General features: G+C 47.8%; 1 protein-coding gene across 2 annotated transcripts in view; it reads right to left on the bottom strand.

The window, feature by feature from the left end:
* The window catches only part of CASQ2 (calsequestrin 2), a 45,207-nt gene that overhangs the window by 11,632 nt on the left and 6,275 nt on the right, over window positions 1-27,300 (bottom strand). For both annotated transcript variants that reach the window (XM_080648268.1, XM_080648267.1), the window contains exons 2-8: window positions 19,853-19,937; window positions 17,155-17,255; window positions 15,612-15,723; window positions 12,758-12,831; window positions 7,018-7,148; window positions 5,542-5,587; window positions 919-973 (exon numbers count right to left, since the gene is read on the bottom strand). In XM_080648268.1, coding sequence (XP_080504394.1) covers window positions 919-973; window positions 5,542-5,587; window positions 7,018-7,148; window positions 12,758-12,831; window positions 15,612-15,723; window positions 17,155-17,255; window positions 19,853-19,937 — 604 coding nt within the window. The remainder of the gene's footprint in view (window positions 1-918; window positions 974-5,541; window positions 5,588-7,017; window positions 7,149-12,757; window positions 12,832-15,611; window positions 15,724-17,154; window positions 17,256-19,852; window positions 19,938-27,300) is intronic.

Genomic DNA, 27,300 nt, shown 5'->3' with positions numbered 1-27,300 from the left:
AGTGGAGCCTCAGGACGTGCCTCAGAGCTCCGTGACACCGCAGGTCCCTGAGGCTCCGTTCCCGTCAGCCGAGTGGTTCTCTGCCCCGTCAGGTTTTGGAACCCCTAACCAGGCCTCAGAGCCCAAGGCCTGGCTGCTTCGCCCTCAGAAATGAAGCCCTGCCTTCTCCGGTTGCATTCTGGATCATTCCACATCTCTCAAAACACACCTCAGAATCTGCACGTACACTCTCCCTGCCGGGACCCTCTGTCTCACAGACATTGCCCAGGGACTAGCCTTTTACCACCTGCCCATTGCTTTTCCTGCACTTCACTCCCACTGACATGACAGAGTGAAGCCAGGACAAAGCTGTCCAAGGTCCAAAATAAAACAAAGTTACTCATCCATTTATAAGCTCATTTTACACTTTGGAAATCGGCTGCTTCTTTGGTCCAGTTCTCGTTATTTGGGGCAATATTTTCCATTAAGTTTCTTAAGCGCAGGCCATATTTGACAGACCAAATGGTATAGTTATTGTTATTTATATAGGCTAGGTACATCAGCTTTAAATGTGAACAGAAGTTTACACAGACACGCAAACACACGCACATGCACACACACGTGCGTGCACACACACGTGCATACATGCGCCCCCCCACACACACTTGCCTGTAGAGCGAGGCTGTGTTTGTGTTTACCGGGCTCAGCCCCAGTTTGGGCAGCTAAGCAGAATGAGGCTCTGATCCCACACTTCTGAGCTGTGTGCGTGATTGAAATGGGTCTGTGCCTCGCAGGCAACCACCAGGGGGTGCCCCGTGTCTTTCGGTTGCATTGTAGGCGGGAAGTGAGGGGAAGAGAAAAGGTGAGGGCTGACCAAGGTGAGAAGCCAGTTCTTGCTTACGGGGTCAAAAAGCGGACGGAAGGGGGGAGGGGTCCTACCTGGGTCACTCCTCTCTGCAAAGGCCACTATGTGGATCCCATTCAAGTCATCTTCCTGCGGGAGAAAGGAATCAAAGGTTACACTCCCAGGTGAGAGAGGCGGGGAGTCAGGGACAGACAGGCAGAATTGAAATGGAGGCGGGGGAGGGAGCTGAGGGGGGTGGACGCAGAGGCACAGGGTGGCAGAGCAGCATGCATCTTAAGGAAGGGAATACTGATGAACAACTGGAAGGAAGGTGTGGCATTTAATAAACGGGCTTTTGAGACAGGAAAGCACCAACTACACAGAAGACATTAGCACCGAATGGGCCTCACTCCCGTGGTCTGGTGGGTCCAGGAGAGCAGCAGGAAGAGGCAGAAGGAGGAAGAACGTGAGTCTTAACTCATCAGCCCTCTGAACGGAGCTCAGTGAATGTTAGTCTGAGTTTCAAGAAGTCACCACCAGCAAGTAGAGCAGTAATAGACCCGATATAGAAGCTTCTGGATACTGCTGGTGGGTCCTGCAGCTGTCCCCAAACGGGCAGCAGACGGAGATCTTGAGGCAAATTTGGATGTGGGTCTGTTCTGTTCACACTGTGTCCTGCTTCTCTGAGACCCCGCTTACTGAAGAACCTGTGTGGTCAGGAGGGGGCGCTTTGCTGCCTGCCACTCCTAGGGCGTTTCCTGAGGCTCCTTTTGGCTCTGGAACCAGAGCTTGCCTGAGCTGTCCAGGCATCTAACTCGGTCTAAGTGTGGGAGGCCACAGGAGGGGCTGGAGATGGGGCTGGGCAAGCGTGAGGGTGTGATGGTGAAAAGTGAGAATATTTCAAATCTGTGGGACAAGCAGGTGGCATTCCACGTTTCTATGTCCTGAACAGAAAGGACACATGCCTCGTGTCTCGTTTGTATCGATCATTCCTGCAGAAGAACCAGCAAGAGCTTGGAGGCGCCTCCTTTATAGGAAATGTGATCCCCGTGAGGCTTGGAGGGGAAGATGCTCGAGCAAGAGGCCCGGGGACAGATCTGAGTGGACACTGACTATCACTGTCACAGGGAGAAGGCGTCATGGGGCACCCGAGTGTCATATCAGAACCGTCCTCGGGGAAACAATACTCCAGGCTTCTCAGCCCTCCCCGATCCCCGTTTCCATGTCAATGGATTGTAATGCTGGTGCAATCCTATCTAAATGCTAATTTTTTTCCTTTGTGTTGGAAATGGACAAAACCTCAAAAAATTCTGAGCAAGATTAAATGGAAAATATTATTAGAAACAAGAGAGTCAGGCACTGCCTTGGTCAGGTTCTCCAGGGAATTGAATTGGATAGATCTGTGGTGTGTGTGTGTGTGTGTGTGTGTGCGCGCGCGCACGCGTGCATGCAGGTTTATTACACAAATCTGACAGCAGCCGGAAGGGGAGTCTGAGGTTTCATGTTTGCTATTATCACCAGGCAGGATGCCCTGATCGGTTCTCAGTAGGCTGCCCTCTCCCTGCTTCTGCCATCCATGGGGAGGCGGCTGTGTTAACTCCGAGAAGCGGGCTCCATTTCTGCCTGCCCTTCTGGAACGTGTTTGGAAATTGGTTTCAGAATTAAGAATCCATATCTGTTTGCTAAGAGATTGCTCATGACATGGCCGCCACCTCTCAGGCCTCAGGTGGTCCCCGGGTGGAGATTCTAACCAGGGAAAGAGCCTCGGTCTTTGCAAAGAAGCAGGCGTGTGCTCTGTGCCAGGTGTTTTCAGTAATAAGCTCCCAGAGCAGACCCACCGGCAAGCCTGAAGGTCAGGGTTCCTCAGTGCGTGTCCCACACGCACAGGCGAGGAAAGCTGCAGGACCTGCCAGCCAGGGGCTTTCTCTGTACCCCACAACCTTGGCCTCCCAGATCACCCCTTTGGTCTTTAGATCACACTGTCTTGGAAACGATCTTTTTACTTGAATGGCAAGCTCTCTGAGGGAAGAGATTACACCTTGAAGTATCAAGGATGATTAAAATGATGATATGATTATCTGCCATTGTGTCAGTGCTTTTTAGTGCATTACTTTTAAATCTTAGATGCAAGTCTTATTCCTGTTTAATGCTTAAGGAATTGAACCAACTTCCCTAAAGCCACAGAGCCTATACATGACTACCTGGGGTTCAGGCCAGCTCTGCCTGGTCCCGAAGCCCATGCTCTTTTTCCCTCACTGATGTAGGCCAGGAAAAGCCACATGGCATACAAATTATTTGGAGCCAAAGCATGTGAATTCCTGAACCCTTACTTGCCTAAAAGCAGAGTCCTCTTAAAAGGACTCAATTGTCATAAATCCTTTCCTGAGTGCAACTCTGATCTTCATAAACAGACAATCCTGTCTCCCATTTGTTCTCCTGAGCATCCATTTATCTTTCCCAAGAGTCTTTGTTCTCCCCAAAGGGCCTCCTGTCCCCCCATCCCCTATTTAGACGGTATATAAGCCCCTCCTTGAATTGCATTTTTTTGTGAACTTCCATGCAGAAATAGGTAATTAGATCTGTTTGGGGTTTTTTCCTCATACTAATCTGTCCTTTGTCACTTTAATTTGCAGGCCTCCAGTACGGAACCTAAGAGGGTGGAGGAACAAGTTTCTGCTCCTTGATGTCACCAACGGTACAGAATGAGCTCAGGAATCTGCTGTCCTCTCTACAGGGTTTGCAGAAGATGCTGCATACTCAGGTCAGTGGCTCTTACTTAAGTTGAAAAAGTCTGAGAAGGGGCCTTTATATAACGTGACCCAACTCCAGATCCCCCAAAACTGGAGCTTTGGAGTTACTTAGGTGAATAACTTACTCTGGACTCCCCAGCACTTTGTATGACCTCTGTCACAGCAGGGAGCATCCTGGTCTGGGGTCAAGTGATTCGAGACTGTTTCATCGACTCAGGCCTGAACTCCTAAGGCCCGGACTGCAATGTTCATTTATAGTCTCTGTGCTTAGCACAAGGTAATGGGTTCTTATTAATGCCTATTGGATTTTTAAAAAGAGTGTGGTGATAAAAATCTTTCATACTGCTTGAAGAAAATTAGCAAATATTAGAGATTCCAAGAAGAAAGTAACATCAGTTACCCACCAACCAGGTAGATTACCACTGTTCAGGTTTGGCTGTTTCCTTCCAGCCTCTGTTGAATGTTTGTTCTCATGTTGAATAAAGAGATGCAAAGAAGGAAAATGCAGTTAAAAGTAGCAGACTGCCTGGTGCAAAGGGGTGTCTCAGGGGCTCATCTTGAGGTTTCTGACTCCCTCTTGGAATTACTTAGTTATTGCAACACAGGGAGGATTCTTCTAGAAGGAATTGGTGACTCCCATCCCTAACCCTAACCCTAACCCTTGCACTACTTTTTATAAGGCTGAAGTTATATTAAGTAAAAAGTAAAAATATTTTTAAAGGAATATTATTTTTAAAGCACTGTTACTGTATTTAAATCTAATAACAAAACATTTAAAAGGTTAAATTTTTGAAAGTTTGGAATGTTAGGGAAATATGTTTCTATGTGCTGTATTGTTGTCAAGCAGTCCATGCCTTTACACTGGGTTATTTCCCTTCAGCGTCTTATGAAATGTTTGTTCTATGTTCACATGTCCAAATGAGTGACACGCTGTTAAAACAGAGAGTGTCAAGTTACTCCATGGCTCTCTTCACACATCACTTTCAACTCTGAGTTAAAGATTAAGTACATAAATAAATCATACGTGTTCCCACATTAGTCCCTTTCCCCTCCCGCCCACACCCCCACTGCCAAAATGGTGCCTTGTGGGGCTATGGCCCATTCTAGGGAGGTATAATGGAGAGAACGTGAGATTTGGCTCTAGATGATTTAAATTTAAGTCCCAAGATCTAGTGCTTATTAGTTATGTATTCGTGAGTAATTAACCTAATCCATATGATCAGTTTCCCCACATAAATTGGGGCTAAAATAATACTTGTTCTTCAGCACTTTCTAGAACCACTCAAAGATCTGAGTGAAAGGATACCTGAAATGCTTTGGAAAATGCTCCACAGACTTTGGTTGTTATCGTTTATGAATTTTGTATAAATCTGAGGTGGGTGGGAGGTTGTATCTCCATGACCTTCTTTCTGATGCTGTTTGACCCGCTTGACGCATTGTCTGTGACTTAGACCTGGGGGATACTCTGACTCAGTGCTTTCCAGTGCCCTGAGTTGATAGTTACAAAAACAGCTACCCTTCCTTTATTGAGCACCTCTCATGTTCTGGGCTCTTCACACTGTCCATCCTTACGAAAGCCCTAAGTTCAGGTGCAGGAACTAAAGCTCAGAAAGATCACATGACTTGACGTAGGATGCAAAGCTACGAGATGTCCAATTCTAGACTTGAACCCAAGTCTCTGACTCCATAGCTCCTCCTCGGTGTCCCCCAGGCCTCTGGCTAGTGCACAGAGGCCAGTGGTCCCAGGGGGAGTGGACTCAGAGACAGAGTGACGTTGCCCAGTGGCAGCACCAGAGAGGCATAAACTAGGACCTAGAAAACTGGGTTCTCTGAGCACGATGTTGTCCACATTTCAAATACTCTACCATCTAGATATCCGCTCCAGCCAAGTAAAACTTGGTTTGAGTTTTGGAACTCAAAGGGATATACCTGTCTCTACAAGGCAGAAGGAGTTTGCCACTATCTTACCCATGTTTCAAACATATCTTCTGGGCGCAGGCGGCGTAGGGTGGGTCTGGAAATAAAAAAGATGAGCTTCCTTGAGCAGGTATTCTCAAGACACCACAGCTAACCCCATACCCTGCCCTGTCACAGAGAGCTGGGCCTAACGCTCTCAGCCTTTCACAGACCCATTTGGCCCAGGGATTGTAAGTCTATTACAAATAATGCCAGGGGCGCAGGGTAGGCATTCCCAGGGCAAGAAGTCATCTCCCTCCTCCCAGACAGGCGCCACCCCTGAGAGCCCAGAGAAGGCCCAGAATGAGGCCACCTGGGAGGGAAAAGAGGAAGTCTTGATTTTGTTTTATCTTCAGGGTCATCCATCCAAAGCCCCTTCAGGATGTTTGGAAGAGCAGGTGGGATCTATATTTTGCTCATGGTTTCATTTCTTTCCGAATGTTGGCTAATAGTGCTAGAATGTGGCTATTTGCTTTTCCAAGTACTGCCTCCCTGTAGGGACCAGGACTGGCTGGTTGATGGAATCGTAGTGCTCCAGGTCCAATGAGCATGCGTGAGCACATGTCCAGTGTTGTGGGGAGGGGTGATGGTGAGCCCACCACCATGTTCCATGTTCGGTACTGTCCCTCCCTCGGGAGCAGGGCTCAGCAAACTGCAGCTGGAGGGCCAAATCCAGCCAGTGCCTCCTATTTTATAAATAAACGTTTTGGGACACAGCCACACCCCATTGTTTAGACATTGGCTGCGGCTGCTTTCCCACACAAACAGCAGAGCTGAGTGTTGCAACAGAGACCATCTGGCTGCAGAGCTGAACTATTTACCCCCCGGCCTTTTACAGGAAAGGGTCGCCAGTCCACGCTTGAGCTACTCTAAGTGGTGTCAAATATTCCTCTCCCAGCAATTCTGCATACAGAATGTTCATCTTGGCTAACTTATGTAACTACTCGGAGCCCAATTCCTTGATCTGTAAATTGAGATAATAATAATTACCCCATTATGTTGACTATAGGGTTTGGCAAATGTAGGTCAAATAAACAATATAATAACTAATAAATAATAATACAAGAATAAACTTTGGCATGATCACAACTGTAAACCTACCTTTTCCCACCCTGCCCACCCCTGTATTAGATAAAATAGCTCTCATAGCACCTACCACGGTACTTGGCATAGAGGAGGCTGTCCCTACATCACTATTGCTGTTATTGAAGAATTTTATTTATATCTGACTCTGACTTTGAGGGGATTTGCTGACTGAGAGGAAGTGGTCTAAACCTGTTTGCAAGTGTAGACAGACCCATATTCAGAAACTGTAGCAACACCTCTGCCACTGATGGATGAACAACAAAGCCATTCTACTGAGTTCATTCTTCTGAGGGGGCTGACTCCAGGTAGTTGCTCTTAGGGGTGCGAAATGCCAGGACTGAGAGGCTCCTCTCCATTTCCCAGGCCCCAGGACCCCCACCCCCTGCATGCCACCTGGGGTACCTCTGGTGCTCCTTTATAAACTCCACGAGCTCTTCTTCTGTGTAAGGTTTGTCAGGGATGGCAATGGGCTCATCCATAAATGGCTCGTAGAAGTCAACCTCATTCATCTTCAAGGACAATTTCTTTGCAACCTGTAACAGTTAGAAATATGACAGTAGTTTCCTTGAATGCTAGTCTAGAGTGGCAGTGGTGGTCCACCTATAAGGCGTGCGTGTTCTCTGGCAAAGACTTGAGAGGGTATGTACAATTTTAACATAGATGTTGTAGTGATAGGAACCCCTCACCTAAGACCTGGCTGGACCAATCCAAGAAGGACAGATAGGGAGGAGAAAACCTTTCTGGCCAATGAGATCCAAGCAGGGGCAGGAAGCAGACGGAATGAAAAGTGGGATATCTAATTCTACATTCACCATCACTCTACTGTACTTGCCAGGCTGGAGGAGGACACAAAGGTCAGCAGAGATGCTCAGTGTCCTTGCATGTATGGATTGAATTGAATCAGTTTGGATAGAACTGACAATTGATGGGAACCATTTAAAGCATATACTCAAAATCAGAGGCCCACCCATTAATCCTCGATCAGCTCATAAACCTACTGTTACTCAGATTGAAGCATGGCCCTACAGTTGTCTCTTGGTATAGGGCTTGTGTGATGGTTTCTCAGGCTCTGGGAACTGCCCCTTGGTTACCAATCAGAAGGTGAACAGCCACCCTGGTGTGTCCAGAGTGGAGGGGTGGCCTGGATTTAGACTCTCGGTGCTAAAACTGGATAGTACCCTAGTACCCAACAAGCTAGCTGGAGCTGTTCTCCCCTATCCCAGGGAGAGCGCTCAGAGCCAGACGTAGCCTGGAAGGCATCTCCTCTCTGATTAAGTGGCCCCGCCGCCTTGTCAGGCAGAATGGCTGTTGTGTTCGCCTGCAGACCTGCCGGACTCAGGCCTCTTCTTGTGAAATGACTTGAGAGGCCTGGAATGTGCCACGCTTGGAGAAAACCAAATGCCATTCTTTTCCAGGTCAGAGCTGTGGGCCAAGAGCACAGAGATGAACAGTGGTTCCCTTGAAACTAAAGAGGAACTGCCGCGAGCTGCTGCCCGGCTGCGATAACCCACAGTCCAGGGGCCAGGCCGCCAGGACCATGTGGGAGGAGGGGAGCTGGTGTCACGTAAGCTGTTACACAAGGAGGTCCATTCTGAGGAAACATGGGTCTCCCTGTGGTTTTTGTCCTCCACTGCTATTAATTCCAGGTCACGATAGTCCGAAGGACATTTCTTACAGTGCTTAACAAGGAAGCTGGCATTGGACTCAGAGCAAAAGGAAACAGGCCACGTTAAGAGCCAGAGTCAGTCAAAGGAGATTTTGCGGTCATGTTCATTTTGTTTTAAGGGACATGGAGGTATCGGTTGTTGTTTTTCTCTTCTTATTCTTTTCCTTTTCCACGGGACAGAGGGTGCTATGGATGGATGATGGGCAAGGAGCAAGGGAGCAGGGCACGTAGCAACTCTACACCCAGTGTCTGCATTTAAACACAGTTCTTTGCAGAGCTGGGCTTGACAATGGCATTCAGTTGTGGTTCTCTGAGTTCACTTACTACTTACTTTAAGAACCAGGAAGAAAAAGGTAATAATAGTAACCACATAGAGGCTTGCCATGTGCCAGGCACTGTTGCAACGCATTTTAGGTTGATTCCTTTATGAATCCTCCCTTAGATTGTATCAGGTGAAAGCTAGTATTATACTTATTTTACAAACGATGAGCCCGAGGTGCAGTCTGAGTATGCAGTTTGTCAGGATTATCTACCCGAGGGGATAGAGCCAGAATTCGAACCCCATTTGCCAGTACGCTGACCCTCTCTAGAAAATCACCTTCTCCTTGACCCTGTGAAGAAAGCTGTCTGGCCCCACAGTTATTCCACTGGTGCCGCACGTGTGTAGTGAGATGTTTCCTGTTGCTCTTGGACATGCTCTCATCAATTCATCCCATCGCAGGCGGCTGGAATGCAGTTCCCAAAGGCGAGAAGGGGCTCATCGGAAGCTCTGGTGCACCCACGTGTGTGAGTGTGCATGTGTGTGTGTGTGTGTGTGTGTTGGGGGAGAGGGTCTCTGGTTCTTGGTTGCCAGTGTCCAGGTCTGCAGTGTGGAGACCATGGATGTGAGGTTGGATTGTGATGTGCTTGAGTTTAATTCTGGGGATCGCTGAGCATAATTTTCGCCTGTTTACTACATGCCCACCAGCACGCACCGTGGGGGGGGTGCGGGGGGCTTTGTCTTGTATCTCAGAGAATCCCTTTTTTTATTCTTTTATTTGTATTTTGGGTGGTAAGGACTGAAGGAGATTTGACTGGTTGAGGCATTGATTCATTCATTGATTCAATAAATATTTAATGGGGCTGACTGTCTCCGAGGCACTGTTCTGGGACCAGACCTGGTTCATGGGCAGGAACAACAATACAAGAATGGATTTTACTCCTGAATGCTTAGGAGGTCCATATAATGAGTTCTCTTATGCCTTTTAAAAACTAGTTGGAATAGATTTTGCCAAAGATAAGAAAACTACAAAGCAGAATGGCCATTTTTTGACATTGGCAAGTGTATGGATTTTGGTACAGATGATTTTCTACACGTTATCAAGCCATTTATTGTTGCAAATGAAACCAGTTTAATGAATTTAGGCCTTTACAATGTCTATCTTCTCCATCAACTTTGTTTAGATAACCTCTGCTTCTTTTGGTCCCCATATGGTTAAAAAAATGATTCTGCTTCTCACTGTTCACTCCAAGAAAGGAACAGGTACCTGGGAGGTCATGGGGGGGTAGGAATAATTAGAACTACATATTTTAGGCTATAAGGTGCAGTAGAGTGGATGCCATCCTTAGCCCTCTGACCCTCTCTTGCCCCCTTGTGGGGTTGATTTAGGATCAGGATCTGTAGATTGTTTCTGGTCCCTAGACAATGTGCCAGGTAAAATGTACTGGGAGCTTTTTAAAAATGCATATTCCTGGGTCCTGTCAAAATCCTTAAAAATAAAAATTCAGATTTCCAGGGCTGGCACCCAGAAACCCATAGTTTTAAAAGCGTATTGAGGGACAATATGGACAGTGTTTGGAAACTACTAACTCCCAAGTCTACATCAGCAGCCCTGACATCTCACCCTCTTTACATTTCTCCAACTCATAGACAGCAGTCCCCCCCTTACCCGCAGTTTCAGTTACCTGCAGTCAACCATGGTCCGAAAATACTGAAAGGAAAATTCCAACAATAAACAATTCATAAGTTTAAATTGTGTGCTATCCTGAGTGACATGATGGGTGCAGCCATGCCTGCTGGACCCCACCATCATCAGTGGGCACTGTCACCCACACCCCTAATTGCTGGGTGCAAGTTCTTAAGTCCCAAATGGCGTTGAGTCCTCTCAGTGACAGCTCTTCCCTCTGGTTCCACATGGAGATAGGGAGCACTTAGCTTTCTCTTTTTAAATGTTATGAAATCCCGCCAGGCTACGTGAGCAGTGGTACTTATGACTCAGTGTCTTCTAGAGCTTTTAGTAAAGAGCCTTCTGAGTTTTTAATTATAGCCTGACCTCACCTTCTTCATGGGCCTCAGACATGAAGCCATGTGGTTGGGCTGGGAGGCACATCTGCAAACCAATCCCACCCTAAACTCTACCTTGAACCACCCTTCCAAGGACTGAGGCTCTGTTGCTTGGCCAGGCTTGTCTGCTTGACTCTCTTCCCTCGGATGGGTTCTTACCCAGGAGTCATAGTCACTGCTGATCAGTCCTAACCAGATGCCAGTGATGGACTCAGTTTAAGCTTCTCTGTACCTCCCCTTCTCCACTAATATCCTCTCCCCACCTCTACCCTCCTGGGCCTAAACGACTGCCTTTATTAACAACTGTCCTGCCTGGCTGGCGTGGCTCAGTGATTGAACATCAACCTATGAACCAGGAAGTCATGGTTGGATTCTCAGTCAGGGCACATGCCCAGGTTGTGGGTTCGATCCCCAGTGTGGGGCGTGCAGGAGGCAGCCGATCAATGATTCTCTCTCATCATTGAAGTTTCTATCTCTCTATTCCTCTTCCTTCCTCTCTGAAATCAATAAAAATATATTTAACAACAACAACAACAAAAAAAACAGTCTTCACTGCTAGCTGACATTCACTGAAGGCTTACGTGTACCAGATGCGTGTGTATATGTGCTGTGCCTTTCTCTGGAGTAGAGTAGTACTGAGCACTGATGCTGAAGTCAGGCTGACCTGAGGTTACATCCAGCTTCACTACTCATTATGAGACATGAACAAATCTCTTAATCTCTCAGTGCCTCAGTTTCATCCTCTGTAGACTGAGAAAACTAATCCCTCTCTTACCGGGTGTTGAGAAGATGAAATGAGAAAACCTATATAAGCTCTTAGCACAAAGCCTGGCACATAAAAAGCACTTAATGAATGATAATTATTATTCTTTGTGGTATCCTTGCTCAATATCTCTCTCCACTGTAATCCAACCAATTAGGGTATATTTTCTTCAAGCTTAGATGATGTAATTTAGACTATGAACCTCTCTTCTGGATTATAGGCTTGTAAACTGGGGCCATAGTCATAGAAGTGGGTCAATATATGTATGAATTGAGTGCAATCTCTTTTTTATCATACTTTTCCCCTGCTTCAGCATCTACAGACTTCCTTGTTTTTCACAGAATACTTTGAATGTTCTTAGTGTGTGTGCATTGGAGGTGTTATACGTGTGTGTGTGTGTGAGTGTGTTATGTAGTGCATATATTGTCTGTGTATGTGTATTATATGTGTGTTGGGTATGTTTTAAGTATGTTATGAGTGTGGGTTGTATGTGCTATACATGTGTGAGTTGTGTATGTTATGTGGATGTGCGAGTGTGCACCTTGAGTCCTGAGGTTAGGAACAGAGTCTTCTAGTTAATGGTATGGGACAGAGGAAAGGGCATGGACTTTGAGCACAGATTGTCCTAAATTGGGATCTTAGCACTACCATTAATTCACTGGAGACCTTGGATGTTACTTAACCTTTCTAAATGTTTTCTCATCTGGAAGTTGTGTAAAGGACTAGAGATTGTACTAGTGCAATATATCCAATTGAGCCCAACATGCAGAGAGCACTGGATTAGTAGCCTTTTTAGTGGTACCCGGAGTCAGGGTAGAGCACTCCAGCCAGAGTAGACCCCAAATAAAGTACCCATTGGTTTGAGGTCCCTCTGTCTCTGCTGCTCTTTGGCTTAAAGAGGCACTTTCCACACCCACGAAACAACAAGCGTTTGAATTATAGACAAGTACATCCGTGGCATCTCCTGAAGATGTGGGTAACTTTCGGAAGCACTGGGGCTTCCGAGGTCAATGCCCCTCCCCACCCAGAAGAGGGAAGGCAAGCAGCCCCAGGGAGGGAGAAGATGCTCTAGAAAAAGGAAGCAATGATTAGTGCCCCGCACACTCCGGGCTCACTCTATCCATTCTTAGTGCTGACAGTGATATGAGGAGTTGGTTCATCACTTTTCATTGGATGTTTTCAGAAATACCCTGACATCTCCTGAGTGAAACATCTTTGTATTGATATCTCATGCAGTAGCGACGTGCTGCTACATTTCTAATTCTGGAGAAAGCGCTCATGAGTGGAGGGTGCTTAACGTTTCAGAAGAAGAGAAAAAGGGGTGGAAAGTCCAACCGCTAATACTTCGTGCCTACGAAAGCGTTCAAATTGAGGTGTCATAGGTCCTTACCCCTTTGTCGAAGGTCGCGAAAAACTTGATGTAAGGCTGGAAGTGCTCAGCTGCCTCTTCAAAAGCCTTGTAATCTAAGAGGAAAAAGTAGGTGGGAGAGACATTTGCAAGACACACACTGCAGACATTTCTGTTATTTGTACTTCCCTCCTGTACTAATGCTACCAGGTCCTCTCTCATAGCTAAGCCCACTCCCTCTCTCCAAGGCTGAGACACCAGAAAAAGGCTTCACTCTGGGCTCATGCTGCCACAGCACTTTAAGAAAAGGTACTCAGGTTGTTAGTCTTGCTGGTTTAAATAATGGAGAGCGTGGGAAGCCAATTAGTCCTAATTGGATAATTATTGAGTAGATATTATTTAGATAGATAATTATGTTGTACCATTTAAACCCACAGTTTCCCCAAGGAGTTGGAACTGATTGGCATTCAATCACCCAAAAGAACTCTTTGCCACACTGTTGTATGTTTTACAAAACTGGTAGATGCAAAGGAGAAAACCCAGAGAGAACAAGGGAAAGAAAAGGGGTTGTCAAACCCCTAACCCAAAGGCAAAGTTCTTTCGCTCACAGTCACTGCTACTTATTCATGTGCCCCCTAGAGAGTTGCAGCCTGTGTGTGAAGGAACACAGTGTGCGGAGAAATGCACCTCAATTACAATGACAGCCCGGAAGTATTTTAAACTCTTAGCAGGAGCACTCTTTTTGATAAATCCTAGTATTTCTTTCCCTCTTTTTAAGTTTTCCTTTTTTAATTCTGATCCCTTGAAAGGATCACTTAAAATTAATCAAGACCATGCTTGACTCTGGTCCCAAACTTGAGTACAAACTGGGGAAGAGAGGCATGAGGCCACATGGGTGTGGTCATGTTGTGTCTTACCACACCCAGACAGTTACTAGGTAAAAGCATCTGGTTCAAGCCTTAGACGTGAGGGTGATGATAATGGTAATAGCGGTGGTGCTGGTGGTGTTTCTACAAAAATTCCATAATCCTGAGAGCCAATACTCCAACAAGGTTACCTTTTTCCATTTCCTGGAATTCATACCCCTTCATCATCAGAGGCACAAGCTTTTGCTAGAATTCTAAGAGCATGCAGAATTTTCTAACATTCAATCAAAAACATTTCAAGGATAATGCTGGCTCAGGGGACACCAAAATGAGGAAGATATGGACAACGATCAAAGGCTCACAGCCCAGGGTGGGTCATGGACCCGTGAAGAATCACAGTGTGGTGTAATAGTTGCTAGAATAGAGGTACGCACAATAAGCACAGATGAGAGAGGGGTTGAAAGTATACAACAAACCTCTACATACTGGTCCACATTCACAGAAACTCATCCTCATAAAAGTGATTGGATTGTCACAAAATATGTCATATAGGCCGATAGTTGGGGTGGAGGATTGAGTGGAGGGGATGAAGATGGGTGGGAGATTTGGAGAATGAATAGAGGGAAGTGGGAGAGTATAGAAAGGGAAATGGTTAAAGCCATAGCTATGTCACTTATGTCTATTTACAGAAGGAGTGGGCTCCTTAAGAATTCTCTGTTCCCCGCTTCCCTGTCCTCCTTGTCGTTAATGAACCTCTCCACCTTCCTGAACTCCTTCCCTGATGGAAAGCATGGCCTAGACCTTTGTCAAGAGAACTCCCTTCTTCTCTTGGGGAGCCAGTCTATATCCCTAAGATGGAAAGGGTGGGGCAAGGCAAATCCCAGGTTGTTGTTTCAAGTTAGGGTTGAACCCATAGCCTCTTGCAAACAGTAGTTGTCTTCAGGAAATCCGGTCTAGTCTTCTACTGTGATCTCCCCTGAGTAGTAAGTATCTATATAGAAATGTGAACATTGAAATGAATTCACCCAAAGAACCAGGACAAAACTCCCTACTTAGCCACCTTCCCCCAACACACTCTTAAGGAGGGTGAATAGAGACGTTTACGTAGCAAATTAGGAGACAGTTCAGCTAGGCCATGGGGGAGAGAAAATTGGTGGGTGGTTGAGATGACTAAGGATGCCAGTTGGCAGATGGGGTAGAGACACAGCTTCACAAATAATTTCAAAATATTTTGGAGTTTCCAGAAATAGCCAGAAGCATCTGTTATTTGTACTTCCCTCCTGTACTAATGCTACCAGGTCCTCTCTCATAGCTAAGCCCACTCCCCCTCTCCAAGGCTGAGACACCACAAAAAGGCTTCACTCTGGGCTCATGCTGCCAAAGCACTTTAAGAAAAGGTACTCAGGTTGTTAGTCTTGCTGGTTCCTCCCCTTCCTGATTCCTCCTGACTTCAACCCCTGTAGGGTTGTGCTGATGCTGTGATATGTTCCTGTGCCCACCCAAACCCCAGCCGCAAAACTTTCAAAGGGAATACACCCAAGGGTGTGGTGTGCTACTGCAGGCTGCCTTGGTGGTCAGCTGGGTTGGCCAGCAATTTTCCACATTGTGCTGCAGCTGCTAGGCCAAGCCCTACCCCAGTTTTCCTCTAATGCTGTCCAAGCGACTGAGAAGCTCTCCAACTGGTGACCCTGGAAGCTGCCAGTGTCAGGAAGATAGCCCACTATTTGCCCCCTTTTAAGGGAGAATCCAACTGGTGGGTGAGCCAGTGGGAACGTGGAGGAAGGGCTTTCTCATCTGTAAAACATTCACCCCCTTCAAGGCCGGAGAACATGGCTCAGCCTCAGCCTTCTTTCAGCTCCCCTGCCTGTTTTGTATAATCATTACAGGTGTCCCTTTGCAGAGGGTGCAAGGAAGATTCTCCCTCCTGCCCAGCATGGGACATGCCCATCGTCTTTTTTATGGATAACATGACATACCTTGCTGGAAATGTAGCCTTTAGACCAAAAGGCTGGAGTTGACAGACAACTTACATTCTGAGTCTTCGCTCTTGAAAAAACCAATGAGTTTGATCTGGTCCTCAATGCGTTCAAAGGCTTGGACTTCCAATTTGCTGCCGATGACCTCCACTGGATCTTCAATTAGCTGAAATGCCACACACACATACACATTTTCGGTTCCTTCCGCAGGAATCGGGTACATATGCAGAGGGCTTTGGAGGGAAGTTATGGACTTTGGTTGATGCTTCAGCATCCATCCCACTCTCCCCCAATGAGTACAGCAACAGCGCCTTTTGAGGACTTGACCTTAACTCAATGGGGTAGGCTGGTTGGTGTGGGCAGTTCTATCTCTTTTGTCATTTATTTGTTCAGAAATGGTATGAGACCCAGATCTGGTGAATGACTCTCGAGGGAAGCTTTTCTGAAAGCTTTAGGAAAGTTCTGCTTTCTCTTAAAGGCAACAACGAGAAGCCAGATTTTCCCTTCCCTCTTATTGAATATTAATGAGGAAATGTGATGTATCCGCTCCTGCTGTTGGCTAATCTTAGAATCAACTTGGGAACAGGCAGCTTAGGGACAAAGCCAACACAGAGAAAACAGCGTTATCCATGATTTACAGAGAAAAATGGAGTGAGAGTCCTGTTTTGATCAAGTCTAAAATCTGCCCTCACTCTGGATTTCTGTTTGTGTGGGTGACCACGTAGCCTGTTGTTTACGGTAGCTAGAGTCTGGCGTCTATTGTGAGCTTCTAAAAGCCTTGGTTTTGCTGGTAGGGCGGGGCAGTGCCATGTTGGCCGAGCTGTTCAGTTGCTGCCCTCAACTTTTTTAGGGCTTGCAGTTATGGGTCAATGACAGGGCTAACAAGAACCTACGGGCACTTTTTCATAGGAGGTGACCTTCAACTCACTTTGATTCTGTCTCTGAGTTTTTGAGGCTGCGGAGAAAGGTGAGAGACCACTGTGGATGAGCTGGTAGATAAGAATCGTCAGTATGGATGTGCTTTTTCTGTACAGGAATCTGTGTTCAAAAGCAGCTTGAACTGGACTTCACAGTTGCTATTGAGAGTATGAGTTTGTCCATGGATAAAATATTTGTATAGTGTTTGAGCATATGGATTTGACTGTGCATATGGATCTGAGGGTAGTGGACCTCCCTGGCTGAGAAGAAGGATGATATTGGGGCTCATTAGTCCTGCCCCTTTTTATTCTGCTCAGAGGGTAACTCGGCTGATGGTTCCTCCTCTCCCTACTGGTCTTCAGGTGACTAGCCACCACTTCCTCACAATTCCCAACTCCTGTTCAGAAGCACTGGAACAAGCCAAGGGGTTTCCAGGGGGTGTTAGTATACGACTGCTAAGAGAAATAACATGTTACTACCACACAGTTCTGATCTGTGACCCTGTGATCGCAAGGAAACAGTTTCTCAGGTGACCTAAGGGCCCGCTTCCTGGAATACATAAATAGCACTGGGATGTACGCTGTCCTTGACTTTTTGTGAAGCCTGGGAAATCTGTCTTAGATCAAGTCCATATGGAACCCAAACAACTCCATGCAGGGCACTGTGCATAAATGCTCACGTCCAAGAGAAACTCCACCAGGACATCAGCTGCAAACTCGCCATCAAACTCAATTGTGCGATCGCCCTTAAGAATGTACAGGCTTCCTTCTTCATGAAAACCTGGAAGAAAGAAAGAGTTCCCAGGACAAGATCATCCTGATGCAGGAGAATCCATCCTGTTGGCCGGGTCAGGATGAGTGGAGCCTGCCTTACTCCTAGGATGGTTCCCTTGAAACCACACCTCTGAGCTGCTCCCTAGTGGAATTTTAGATCAGATTTCTGGGCTCCCCACAAACAGCTTGCTTTTCTAGAGGAGCTGAATTCTGAACATTCTCTCTTCCATGTTCGTTGAGAATGCTGCTAGGGCCGGGTCTGCGTCTTCTCTCTAACCTGCATTGCTCTTGGAAATTTAAATCAAATTTAAATAAAATAGTCAAGAACCAACAAACCACCTGGATTTCACCTTAAAAAGAAAAATCTATTCTCCACACCATCACTGCTTCAATTTTCCAAAACTCCTGTAACCCCATTCTTCTTACCACAAAGTTGTAATGCCCTCTTCCCACCTGACTCCTTAGCCTGCCATTCAGGTCCTTCTACAACATCATGCCAACCCCACCCTTCACATTCTCCCTTGGATAGACCAGTGCTCCTTTGAGAACTGCTCTCTTACTCCCTGTAACTCCCTTTGCTTCTTGCCCACAAGCTGATATAAAAGGGTTTATATAGGAAAGGTCACAGAGCATGATTCTCTACGCGTATGTTCTCCTATTCTTCAAGTCTAGGGTGACCCCCTCCCCTCCTCCATCTTGGTCAGCTACTTCAGGTCTCAGCTTAGGACCCATTTTCCCCAGGAAGGCCACTCTGGGGTCTCCTGCCATGACTGGTCTTCTCTGGGCTCCATGCACATGTACTCACGGTAGCAGTAAGTTCTCTAAGGGTAGGGCCATTGTTATCTTCGTATCTCAGGGTGTCACTCAGAGCCTGGACACACTGGGCACCCCATAAATGTTTGTGGCCAGACGAACAGCTTGCTTTTCTAGAGGAGCTGAGTTCTGCACATTCTCTCATCCCAGTTAGCTGAGAATGCTGCCAGGCAGGGTCTGCGTTGTCTTCCCGCCCTCCATTGCTCTTGGCACAATGCCATGACCTGAACAAACACTTGCTGCAAGACTGCATTTCCCCCCAGGAAGGCTAACGAGCTGAGGCTGGCATTTAGTCCAATCCTTAATTCCTTAGATTCATTGTTTTCAAACTCTCTGTTGCTGCAGAACGCTTTCTCCAAATGAACTCTTCTGTGAACCTCTAGGGAAAGGGAGGCTGGCCCCCTCCTACTGTAGCCCAGGACACGTCTGAAGATCCTTGGGCACAGCATGGAGCACCATTTCCAAACCTAAAGGAGCAATGCGTCACGCATCCTTGAACCTGGCAATGGCTGATCCTAAGGGTACCGCAGGAATAGCAGCCAGTGTCCTGCTGTTGGATTTTGCTCCGAGTGAAATCAGTTAAGAGGCTGTTGCACTGGTTCAGGCACAGCCCCATGGAGACTCAACTCGGGCAAGTGGAAGTGAGAATGGAGATGAAGGAGAAGGTTCACAAACACCACTGTCCTGGAAACTCCGAGGATCAGGCAATCGAGAAGGAACCTGCTCCGGTAATTCCTCCAGGCTGAGCTTGGGGAAAGGCCCATTGAGACTTTCCAAGCCCCGTCACATCCTGACTGGAAGGGTGTTCACTGGGCCATATGAATGCTTTCCCAGCTTATCTTCCCTAAGTTTGTAGATCACTGGAACACTAGTGTTTTCCTTGAACTAAATTTACTGGAAATCCAACTTCTCTTTAAAACAATGGGATCGAGCAACTAAGTTAGATGCCCCTGACCGGGAATCGAATCCTCGACCCTTCATTCTGCAGGCTGATGCTCTAACCACTGGGCGAAACTGGCCAGGGCTACCTAGAGGTATTGCTAGAACCACCACTAATCTCCCCCCCCCCACCCCCATGCTTACTATTCCACATCCAGTTAATCTTTCTTCAAAGGTCCTGTTTTATAAACTCCTGCTATGGCCACTGTTCACTAGTCATGCGGAAAAAAGCGAAATGGGCAGTTCATGTGTGGGATGTTTGAAAACCAGGGAAGCTGTTTGTGTTCTTTCTCCTTAGGATTAGCACTGTAAGGATCTTAAAGTTCGCTTGCACTTTATGCAGGACATATTGACCCAGAGATTACAGCCCGCACTCGGTAGTCACGCATACCTCATCTAAATCCTCCCTCTCATCCTTGGTGATAATGCCTAGCTGGGGTTTAGCCTTTAATTTGGAAACCACTGGGACATCAGAGTCACTACCACTAAGTTTGTATGTGTTGGCTGTTTTAGCCAAGAGGTAAGGAAATAATGGATGATGGAAGGAGAGACCACCATGGCAGTGAGATAGAGAAGCTGGCCTTTTAATTATAGGATCTAAAAATTAAGGCTTAAATATTTAGCGTCAATTTTTCCAGAAAGACGCCTTCTTCATTAGATGATTAATTTAAAACCAAGTTAAGCTGGTATTTACTTTTCTGAAACTCTTCTACAACCAAGACTAGGGTATGCAAGATCATAACAATGAACATAAATATAAAGCCTAGTTATCATGCAAGAATAAATGGAACTATACTTTTTTTGCAAGACACTTTGTTTCTTCCTGATATATCTAACAAAAATCACACTTACCCAGTTTCTTGGCAAGCTTGGCTTCTTTCTTGGCATCAACCATCACAAAGCCTATATCTTTATGTTCCAGGACTTGGGCCACAAGCTGAAGGGAAAGACAAGGAGAATACGTGAGCCCAAGGCAGAAAGATGTAGACTATGTCACAGGATATTTTGAGATGTTCAGGGGGCTTTCCTTCATACTCCTGTTTTTACTGTGACCAACTGGGGCATCCATGAAAGGGTTCTATGCTTATCCCCACAGAAAGATGGGTACCCATCCAGAAGTGGTATGGCATAAAGTTTTCCACACTTGGCCCTGGGGGCCCCCTACCTTAGGCATAGAGGAGAAATACAAATATTACTGAGAATATAAGAAATAAACTCTGAAAATTCAACACAGAATTTAACTCTGATGTCTCCTAGGAATACATCACCACGTTTTGTTGGTTTTTAGGTGGATGCAAATGTGTGCCTCTCCTAGTCATGTCACTCATGGTCTCCTAATTCCCTTATTGATTATATGTGACTTTGGAAGACATACAAGTGAAAGGGGAAGGTGCTATCTCAGACAAACTAAGTTCTGCTCCCCTGGCTTCCTGTTTGAGCATAGCCCCTCACCGTCCTAGGCGTGAATGTACAGACAGAAGCGGCACTCACAGATGGGACAAGACCACACTAGCCAAGACCTGCTCACCTCTTCTTTGGCACACTTACGCACAATCCCCGCAGTGCCCCGTCACTCTTGCCTCCCACTGTGATTAGGCCCGAAGCCTGCCCACTTGAGCTCTGTCATCACTTCCCTCAGCCCTTAGCGAGCACCTCTCATGAGCCTAAGCCAAGGGTGACCCAGGGCTGACTGGCTGCAACCCAAGAAAGAGCAGTGAGACTGAGGGTGGTGGGGGTCGGGGGTGGGAGAATGGCTGTGCTGAAAACCCTTCTGGGCTGACTCCTGGCCCAATCCCTCCCCCCAGGACCAGGAACCCCTGCTGACTGGGGAGCAGGCCAGACATTGTCTGTGTCTCCCACTTGGCTGGATGGCACCCTCCGACTTTGCTCTGGCCCTGATCTCCAGCTCAGATGTTCCTTTCTGCACTCGGCTACAGCCCAGTCCCAGTGCTCACTCACATTGCTGCCAGCCTTGGCCGCCCTCGGCTGCAAAGCCCAGCTCCAGGGTCATATTTCACCCCAGCCTCCTTTCTGTGAATTCCAGTAGCTCATCGCAGAGACATGGCGCCGACACTTATTTCACAGTCGTGAGAGTTGTGTACGTCTCTTCTGTACTGTGCATCTTCCTCCCTAAGAGAAGGACCCATTTTGTGCCTCTTTTGTGTCTCATGTAGTCCTTAGAGACATCAGACTGTGTGTGAAAAGATGGACTAGCCCAAATACTTCACAAATTCTAGGACATTTGAGCCAAAGAGAAAAAGGCCATTGTCGCCAATGACAGTGATGGAGTTACAAATAGGAGGAGAAAGGAGAGAATCACTGTCTCCTAAATTCCAGAAAACTGGAATACTGCTGACTTACAGTCTTTCCTCCACTGGTTTTGTTTGTTTGATTGGTTACTTCTCAGATGGTCTCCCCTATTGTCCACCCTAGAGACCTATTGTCCACACTACAGAACAGGGTTGTCTCTTACTGGTTGGTACATGTAGCTCCTGGACTTTGGCACACACTCATTCTTTCCGGAAGCATTAGGATTTACTTTGGCCATTGCTGATTCTTTTTGTTTGTTTTTTAAAATCTTCACCTGATGATATGTTTTTATTGACTTTTAGAGAGAGGAAGGGAGAGAAACATCAATGTGAGAGAGAAACATGGATCATTTGCTTCCTGTACACACCCTGACCGGGGGTTGAACCCTCAACCTAGGTATGTGCCCTGACTGGGAATTGAACCCGTAACCTTTTGGTGTACATGATGATGCTCCAACCAACTGGGCAGCCATTGCTGATTCTTTCGAGTACAAAAATAATTTTATGGAACAAAGTTCTATTAAACAATATGTATAAGTCTGTAATAAAGCAGTCATTTGTAATATACTCTCTCTCTCCCACTCTCTCTCTCTCTCTCTCCATAGACTTTAGTTTCTAGTCTTTTAGCACCTACCTAATTTTTCATTAGCTTCCTCCCTAATGAAATCACAAGGTCCTTGGTGCTGAAATATCTCACCCACTTTTGTTTAGCACAGACTTTGATCATAGTAGGTCCTCAGTAGCAGTTACTGTTCTCTTTTCATTTCACTACATCATGCTTTGGTATTTTTGAATCGGTCCAAGGTCCAGAACCCTATCCAGCTGTCATGGTATTAAGAAGAAAATCTAACACTGATTAAGCACTTATTGCATGCCAAGAACTGTGTCAGCATGTTACATGCTTTACCTCATTGCATCTTCACAACAGCCTCACGATAGATATTGTTATTGTCCATATTTTACAGCCATCCCAGCCCTTGCGACTAAGTCAGAAATCCAGGTGTCTGATTCCAAGCCCTGTGTTCTTAACCACTGGGATTTACTATTCTTGGTCCCTTATTCACTTGAAGATGAAGTCTAGTTCGATGCCAATCATTGCAGGCTGACTTCCTTGAGCAGAGGGCTTCTTTGGGGACACTGAAGGGAGTAGTATGTTCCAGGCACATGAGAAAGAGTGTGAGGGGCTCTGAATATTAGGATTAGCCATTCTGACTTGGGAGATGTTTGAATTGAAGAGCAGTGCGGCTAGTTTGGGTTTGAGGAGGGTGATCTGAGGTTATAGATCCGACAGATAGAAAGGAGAGTGGAAAGGAAAGGCGACCAATTGGGAGGCTGATGCCATAGTTAAGTGGGAGGTGACTGATCTCAGACAGAGGCAGTGGCAGTGGATGGAGAAGGTGTAACTTGTGAGGTGAGATTACAAATGAAGAGTCAGGCGGACCTGGTAACTCTTCCGTGGCTTTGGAGAGAGAAGGGAGGGAAACCAAAGGAGAGGAGGAGGCAAGATGATTCCAGGGTTTCCAGCCAGGGGACCGAGTGGAGGACAAAGCAGTGACGTCAGGAGGGCATGCCAGAGCCAGGGGCAAGGAGCGCCTGGATTCAGATGCAATGAGTTCTTGGCGATGGAAGTCCAGCCAAGAGCTGGAGGTGCCAACCTGGAGCTCAGGGAGAGGCCCCGAGTGGAGCTCCAGAGGTGGGAGGTGGGGGGCATCTTCAGGGACTGGCCACCTCGTAGGAGGCAAGAGCAGGAGGAGGCAGAGTAGACTCTAGGAGAAGTAGGAGGAGGACAAGGAACACTGTGTCATGACTCCAAAGTCACGGGAAGAGAGAGCCTTGAGGAGTGGGTGGTCGGATCGAATGCTGCAGGGAGCCCCAGGGTTGGGGGGGACCCCCGTGAAGTCTCTCCTTTCAGGACTGGTAAGCCACCGATGACCTTTTAGAGAGGAGCAGGGACAGAAGCGAGAGGGAGTTGAGTGGGTGGCAAGGACATGCTAGAGCAGGTGTGGATCACTTGTTCAAGAAGTTTGCCCATGAAAGGAGGGGGACGTTAATACAGAAGCACCAGGGGACACGCTCCCTGGGCTGTGTGACTGGGCCCTGGGCCTCAGAGGACAGCGCCTGCAACATGCCAGGCTGGAAAAAAACCTGAGGATGGAGGAGCCTGGGGGAAGATGCCTCAGATCTTTGCTGAAAGTGAATGTCCCCAAAGCCACTCATTAAAAATACCCTGGCTGCCATCCTGCGTGGTCCCTGGAAGCTAAGAGCCCAGTGGCTGTTCTCACCCACTGTCCCTGATACCATCTGGCGACAAGTCAAGAGATTCAACAACTGTGTGTCCTGCCCTGAAACCGGAGAGCTGATGCTTACCTCCTGGTAATCTCCTGTCACTTTCCACCGCCCTCAAATGAGGCCTGATCTATGTATAGCTGGGGGCTGGCACGTGATGTGCCCACAGGAGGCAGGGGAGGGGATGGCACAGCTACATCCTGAGATTCAGGTGAACACTGGGGCCTCTGGGGCCGGATCGGTAGCCTCTGAAAAAGCCTTGGGGGCGAGGGAGGCTGCCCATTGTTCTATTTGGCATGTTACAGGTGCCATCCTCTGAGGCTCAGGGCCCAGGGCCAATGCCAAAGTGAAGACCCAAGGGCCAATGCTGTGTGTTCTTTCCACTGCCCCACGTTGAGAAACACCATAACAACAACAAGGATATTGGGTGTTTACTACCTGCTGGATGCTGCTCCCACACCTAATATAAACTACCTTATTGAACCTTCCCCAGACCCACATGAAGTAAGTTTGCAGATGAGGAAATGGAGGCACAGAGAGGCTAACCAACTTGCCCAGGACCACACAGCATTGAAGTGACATAGCTGGGATTCCAACCCCGACATTCTGGTTCCAAAGCCCACGCTCTCATCCATTATATCAGCTCCCTGCACCTGGGTCTCACAGGGACCTGGGCCCACGTCTGCTACTCATCAGCTGTGAGACTGAGCCACTCACAGCTCCCTGATTTCCATTTTCTAATCTAAAAAATACGATGGAATTCTTACAGGATAAACATGGGTGCAAGTGCTTCGTGTGTTCCCTAGAAACTCATCACAAGTAACCCCACGACCCCAAGCTTTGGTTCTGGAACCTGGAGGGAAGGCCACCCCAGAGTTTCTGGCTCACAGGTCCAGGTGGGACCCACGAAGCTGCATTTCTGACAAGGTCCCAGGTGGCGCCGATGCTGGTCCCGGGCCCACACACGGAGAACCCTGCTCTACAACCGTCTCCAACACACAATCACGGTCTCACTTTGTAGCATTTAGCAACGTCCACGCTGACTGAATGAGCGGGCTATTTCTGGAGGCCAGGATTTTTTCTTTTCATACTAAAAATGCCATCCCAATGGATTCCCCCCCCAAACACTTCTACATATTTCTCATCTTGTTCAATGTGAATTATGTGTCTTCAGGCTCTTTCCTCCACATTTCGTCCCAACGGATTTAAAAAAAATGGATTTGACTGACGTCGGGCTAGGGCTAGGCCGTGCCCTTTCCCAGTTTTGCTCAGCAGAGTTCTGTGCCCGAGCGCCTGTGAAAATGCAGTCTGGCTGCCCAAACCCCATGCTCCCTCAGAGGAGTCCCACCAGGCAGGCACTGCCGCCAGGGCCAGATCACCCCTTTCGTAACTAAACCTTCCTTGGGTTGATACTCCTCATAAAAAAAAAAATAAGAAATAAACTTTAAACATGGTGGAGACAGGGCTGTGCTGCAGGAGAGACTTCCTAAATGTGAAACAGTGGCTGGCCCTGGCCGGTTGCTCAGTGGTGAGAGCATTGGCCCACAGACCGAAGGGTCTCGGGTTCGGTTCCTGGTCACGGGCATGTACCTCGGTTACAGGTTCAATCCCCAGCCCCACTCGGGGGAGAGTGGGAGGCAACCAATCGATGTGTCTCTCTCACACCGATGTTTCTCTCTCTCTCCCCTTGCACTCTATCTAAAAATCAGTGGGAAAATAGCCTCACTCCTCAGGTGAGGACGGAAACAAGAACAGTGCTGGAAGCCGAGGGCTCCGGTGGTCTCCCTAGGGCACACGGAAGAGCATTGCTGCTTGGCGACTTTCTGAGACGCCTGCTAGCGTTTATTCTGACAACATCTGCCAGTGACGGCAACCACTGTAGACTCCAAGCGGAGGGCCGGTGGGCACGGACACGGCGGTTCGATAGAGCCCTTTGCTGAGCACCAACGCGTGCTGGTCATCTGACTCGTCCCCTCCCTTCTCTCCTCAGAACCTGTGACGGGGGTAGTGGTTTCTATTCGACACAGGAAGCGCTCGCCCTGAGAAGTTGTCACGGCCCGTGGTCAGATGTCCAGTTCGAGGCCTTGACCGTGCAAGGACTCAGACCCAGGTGCCCTCGCGTGAAAGCCGGTGGTTTTGACCTGCCAGGGGAGGCTGCGGCTGCCCTCGTCCCTTCTCCTCTGAGTCCCGGGATGCTGCATTTCCTCATAAATGACTCGGGGGCACTCTGGCTCCAGAGCCCACGCTCTGCTCCATTACATCCAGCTCCCTACACCTGGGCCTCGCGGGGACCTGGGCCCCAGTCCTGGCTCTGCTGCTCATCGGCTGTGGGGCTCTGAGCAGTCACATCCGCTGGGTGTCCTGAACCAGGGTGGCTGTGTGTCCCTCTAAGATGGAGGCAGGTGAGCGTGTGTGTGTGTGTGTGTCGGGGGGGTGGGGTACCTGTTGGCCCCCCTCCCTGCCCACACAGGGGATGGTGAGGAGAGGCCTGCCTGGTGTGGGCACTGGGCAGCGGGTGGTGGGTGCTGCTGGGACAGGCCGCTCTCCTGGTGGCTGTCCAAACAGAAACGGCTCGGGGTAAAACCACATCCAGTTTATAGACAGGGAGCCTCCGCGGCTCTGTCCTAGGGGTCGGTACTCACGGGCAGAGGCCGGCTTTCTTGGTGGAACAAGTTGTTTAGGTGCGAAGACCGAGCTGTGTACTATACAGACGCCCTCCACAACGCCCCGTGGCGCTCACTGGGAGGGCAGGGCTGCTGCTGGCGACAGGTCTGGTGACTCACACAGATTCTGTTCTTTTCATTTTACTGCTTGACACTGTAGGGGTGCTTATAATAGTTTCACAGTGGTGACTTCCATGGCATCTCATGGAAGATTTACAACTTGGTGATGGTGGCCAGAGGGGGGGGGCGTTGGGGACTAGGTGCGAAAGGTGAGGGATAGAGAAGCGCAGATCGGTGGGCACAGAGTGGTCCCTGGACGCGAAGCACAGCACAGGGAGGCTAGTCAATAACATTGTAATAACTATGGATGGTGCCAGGCGGGCACTGGGAAGATCGGGGGAACACTTTGTAAAGTATGTGATTTTCTAACCCAGTGGTTGGCAACTGTGGCTTGCGAGCCACATGCGGCTCTTCGGCCCCTTGAGTGTGGCTCTTCCACAAAATACCATGTGCGGGCACGCACATATAGTGCGATTGAAACTTCGTGGCTCATGCACAGAAGTCGGTTTTCGGCTCTCAAAAGAAATTTCAGTCGTTGTACTGTTGATATTTGGCCCTGTTGACTAATGAGTTTGCCAACCACTGATCTAACCATTATGCCACACACCTGAAACTAATACAAATAATATTGAATGTAAACTATAATTGAAAAATAAACTTAAAAATGTATAACTTTAAGAGGAGGTCTCCCTCAAGGATACAATGACCAGGCTTCCTAAATTTGGGCTTGAGTATTGAGGGCTTTTTGGGTCTAAAACGGGGGTGGGGAATGTCCAGTCCACAGGCCGTATAAGGCCTGTGCAATCATTAGGTCTGGCCCTGCCAAGGCATTTAGGGGTGAGCTAATTAAATGTTTGACCAAATATAGCAGACTAATTTTTAAGTTGATCATTTTGTATGGCCCACAAACGAGGTTATAAATATTCAGCTGGTGCTTGGCAAAAAAAGGTTCCCCATCCCTGGTCTAAAGCCTCCTGCATCA

The sequence above is a fragment of the Plecotus auritus genome (assembly GCF_963455305.1).
Source record: "Plecotus auritus genome assembly, chromosome: 12".
Lineage (NCBI taxonomy): Eukaryota > Metazoa > Chordata > Mammalia > Chiroptera > Vespertilionidae > Plecotus > Plecotus auritus.
This window is presented reverse-complemented; position numbering and strand designations above follow the sequence as displayed.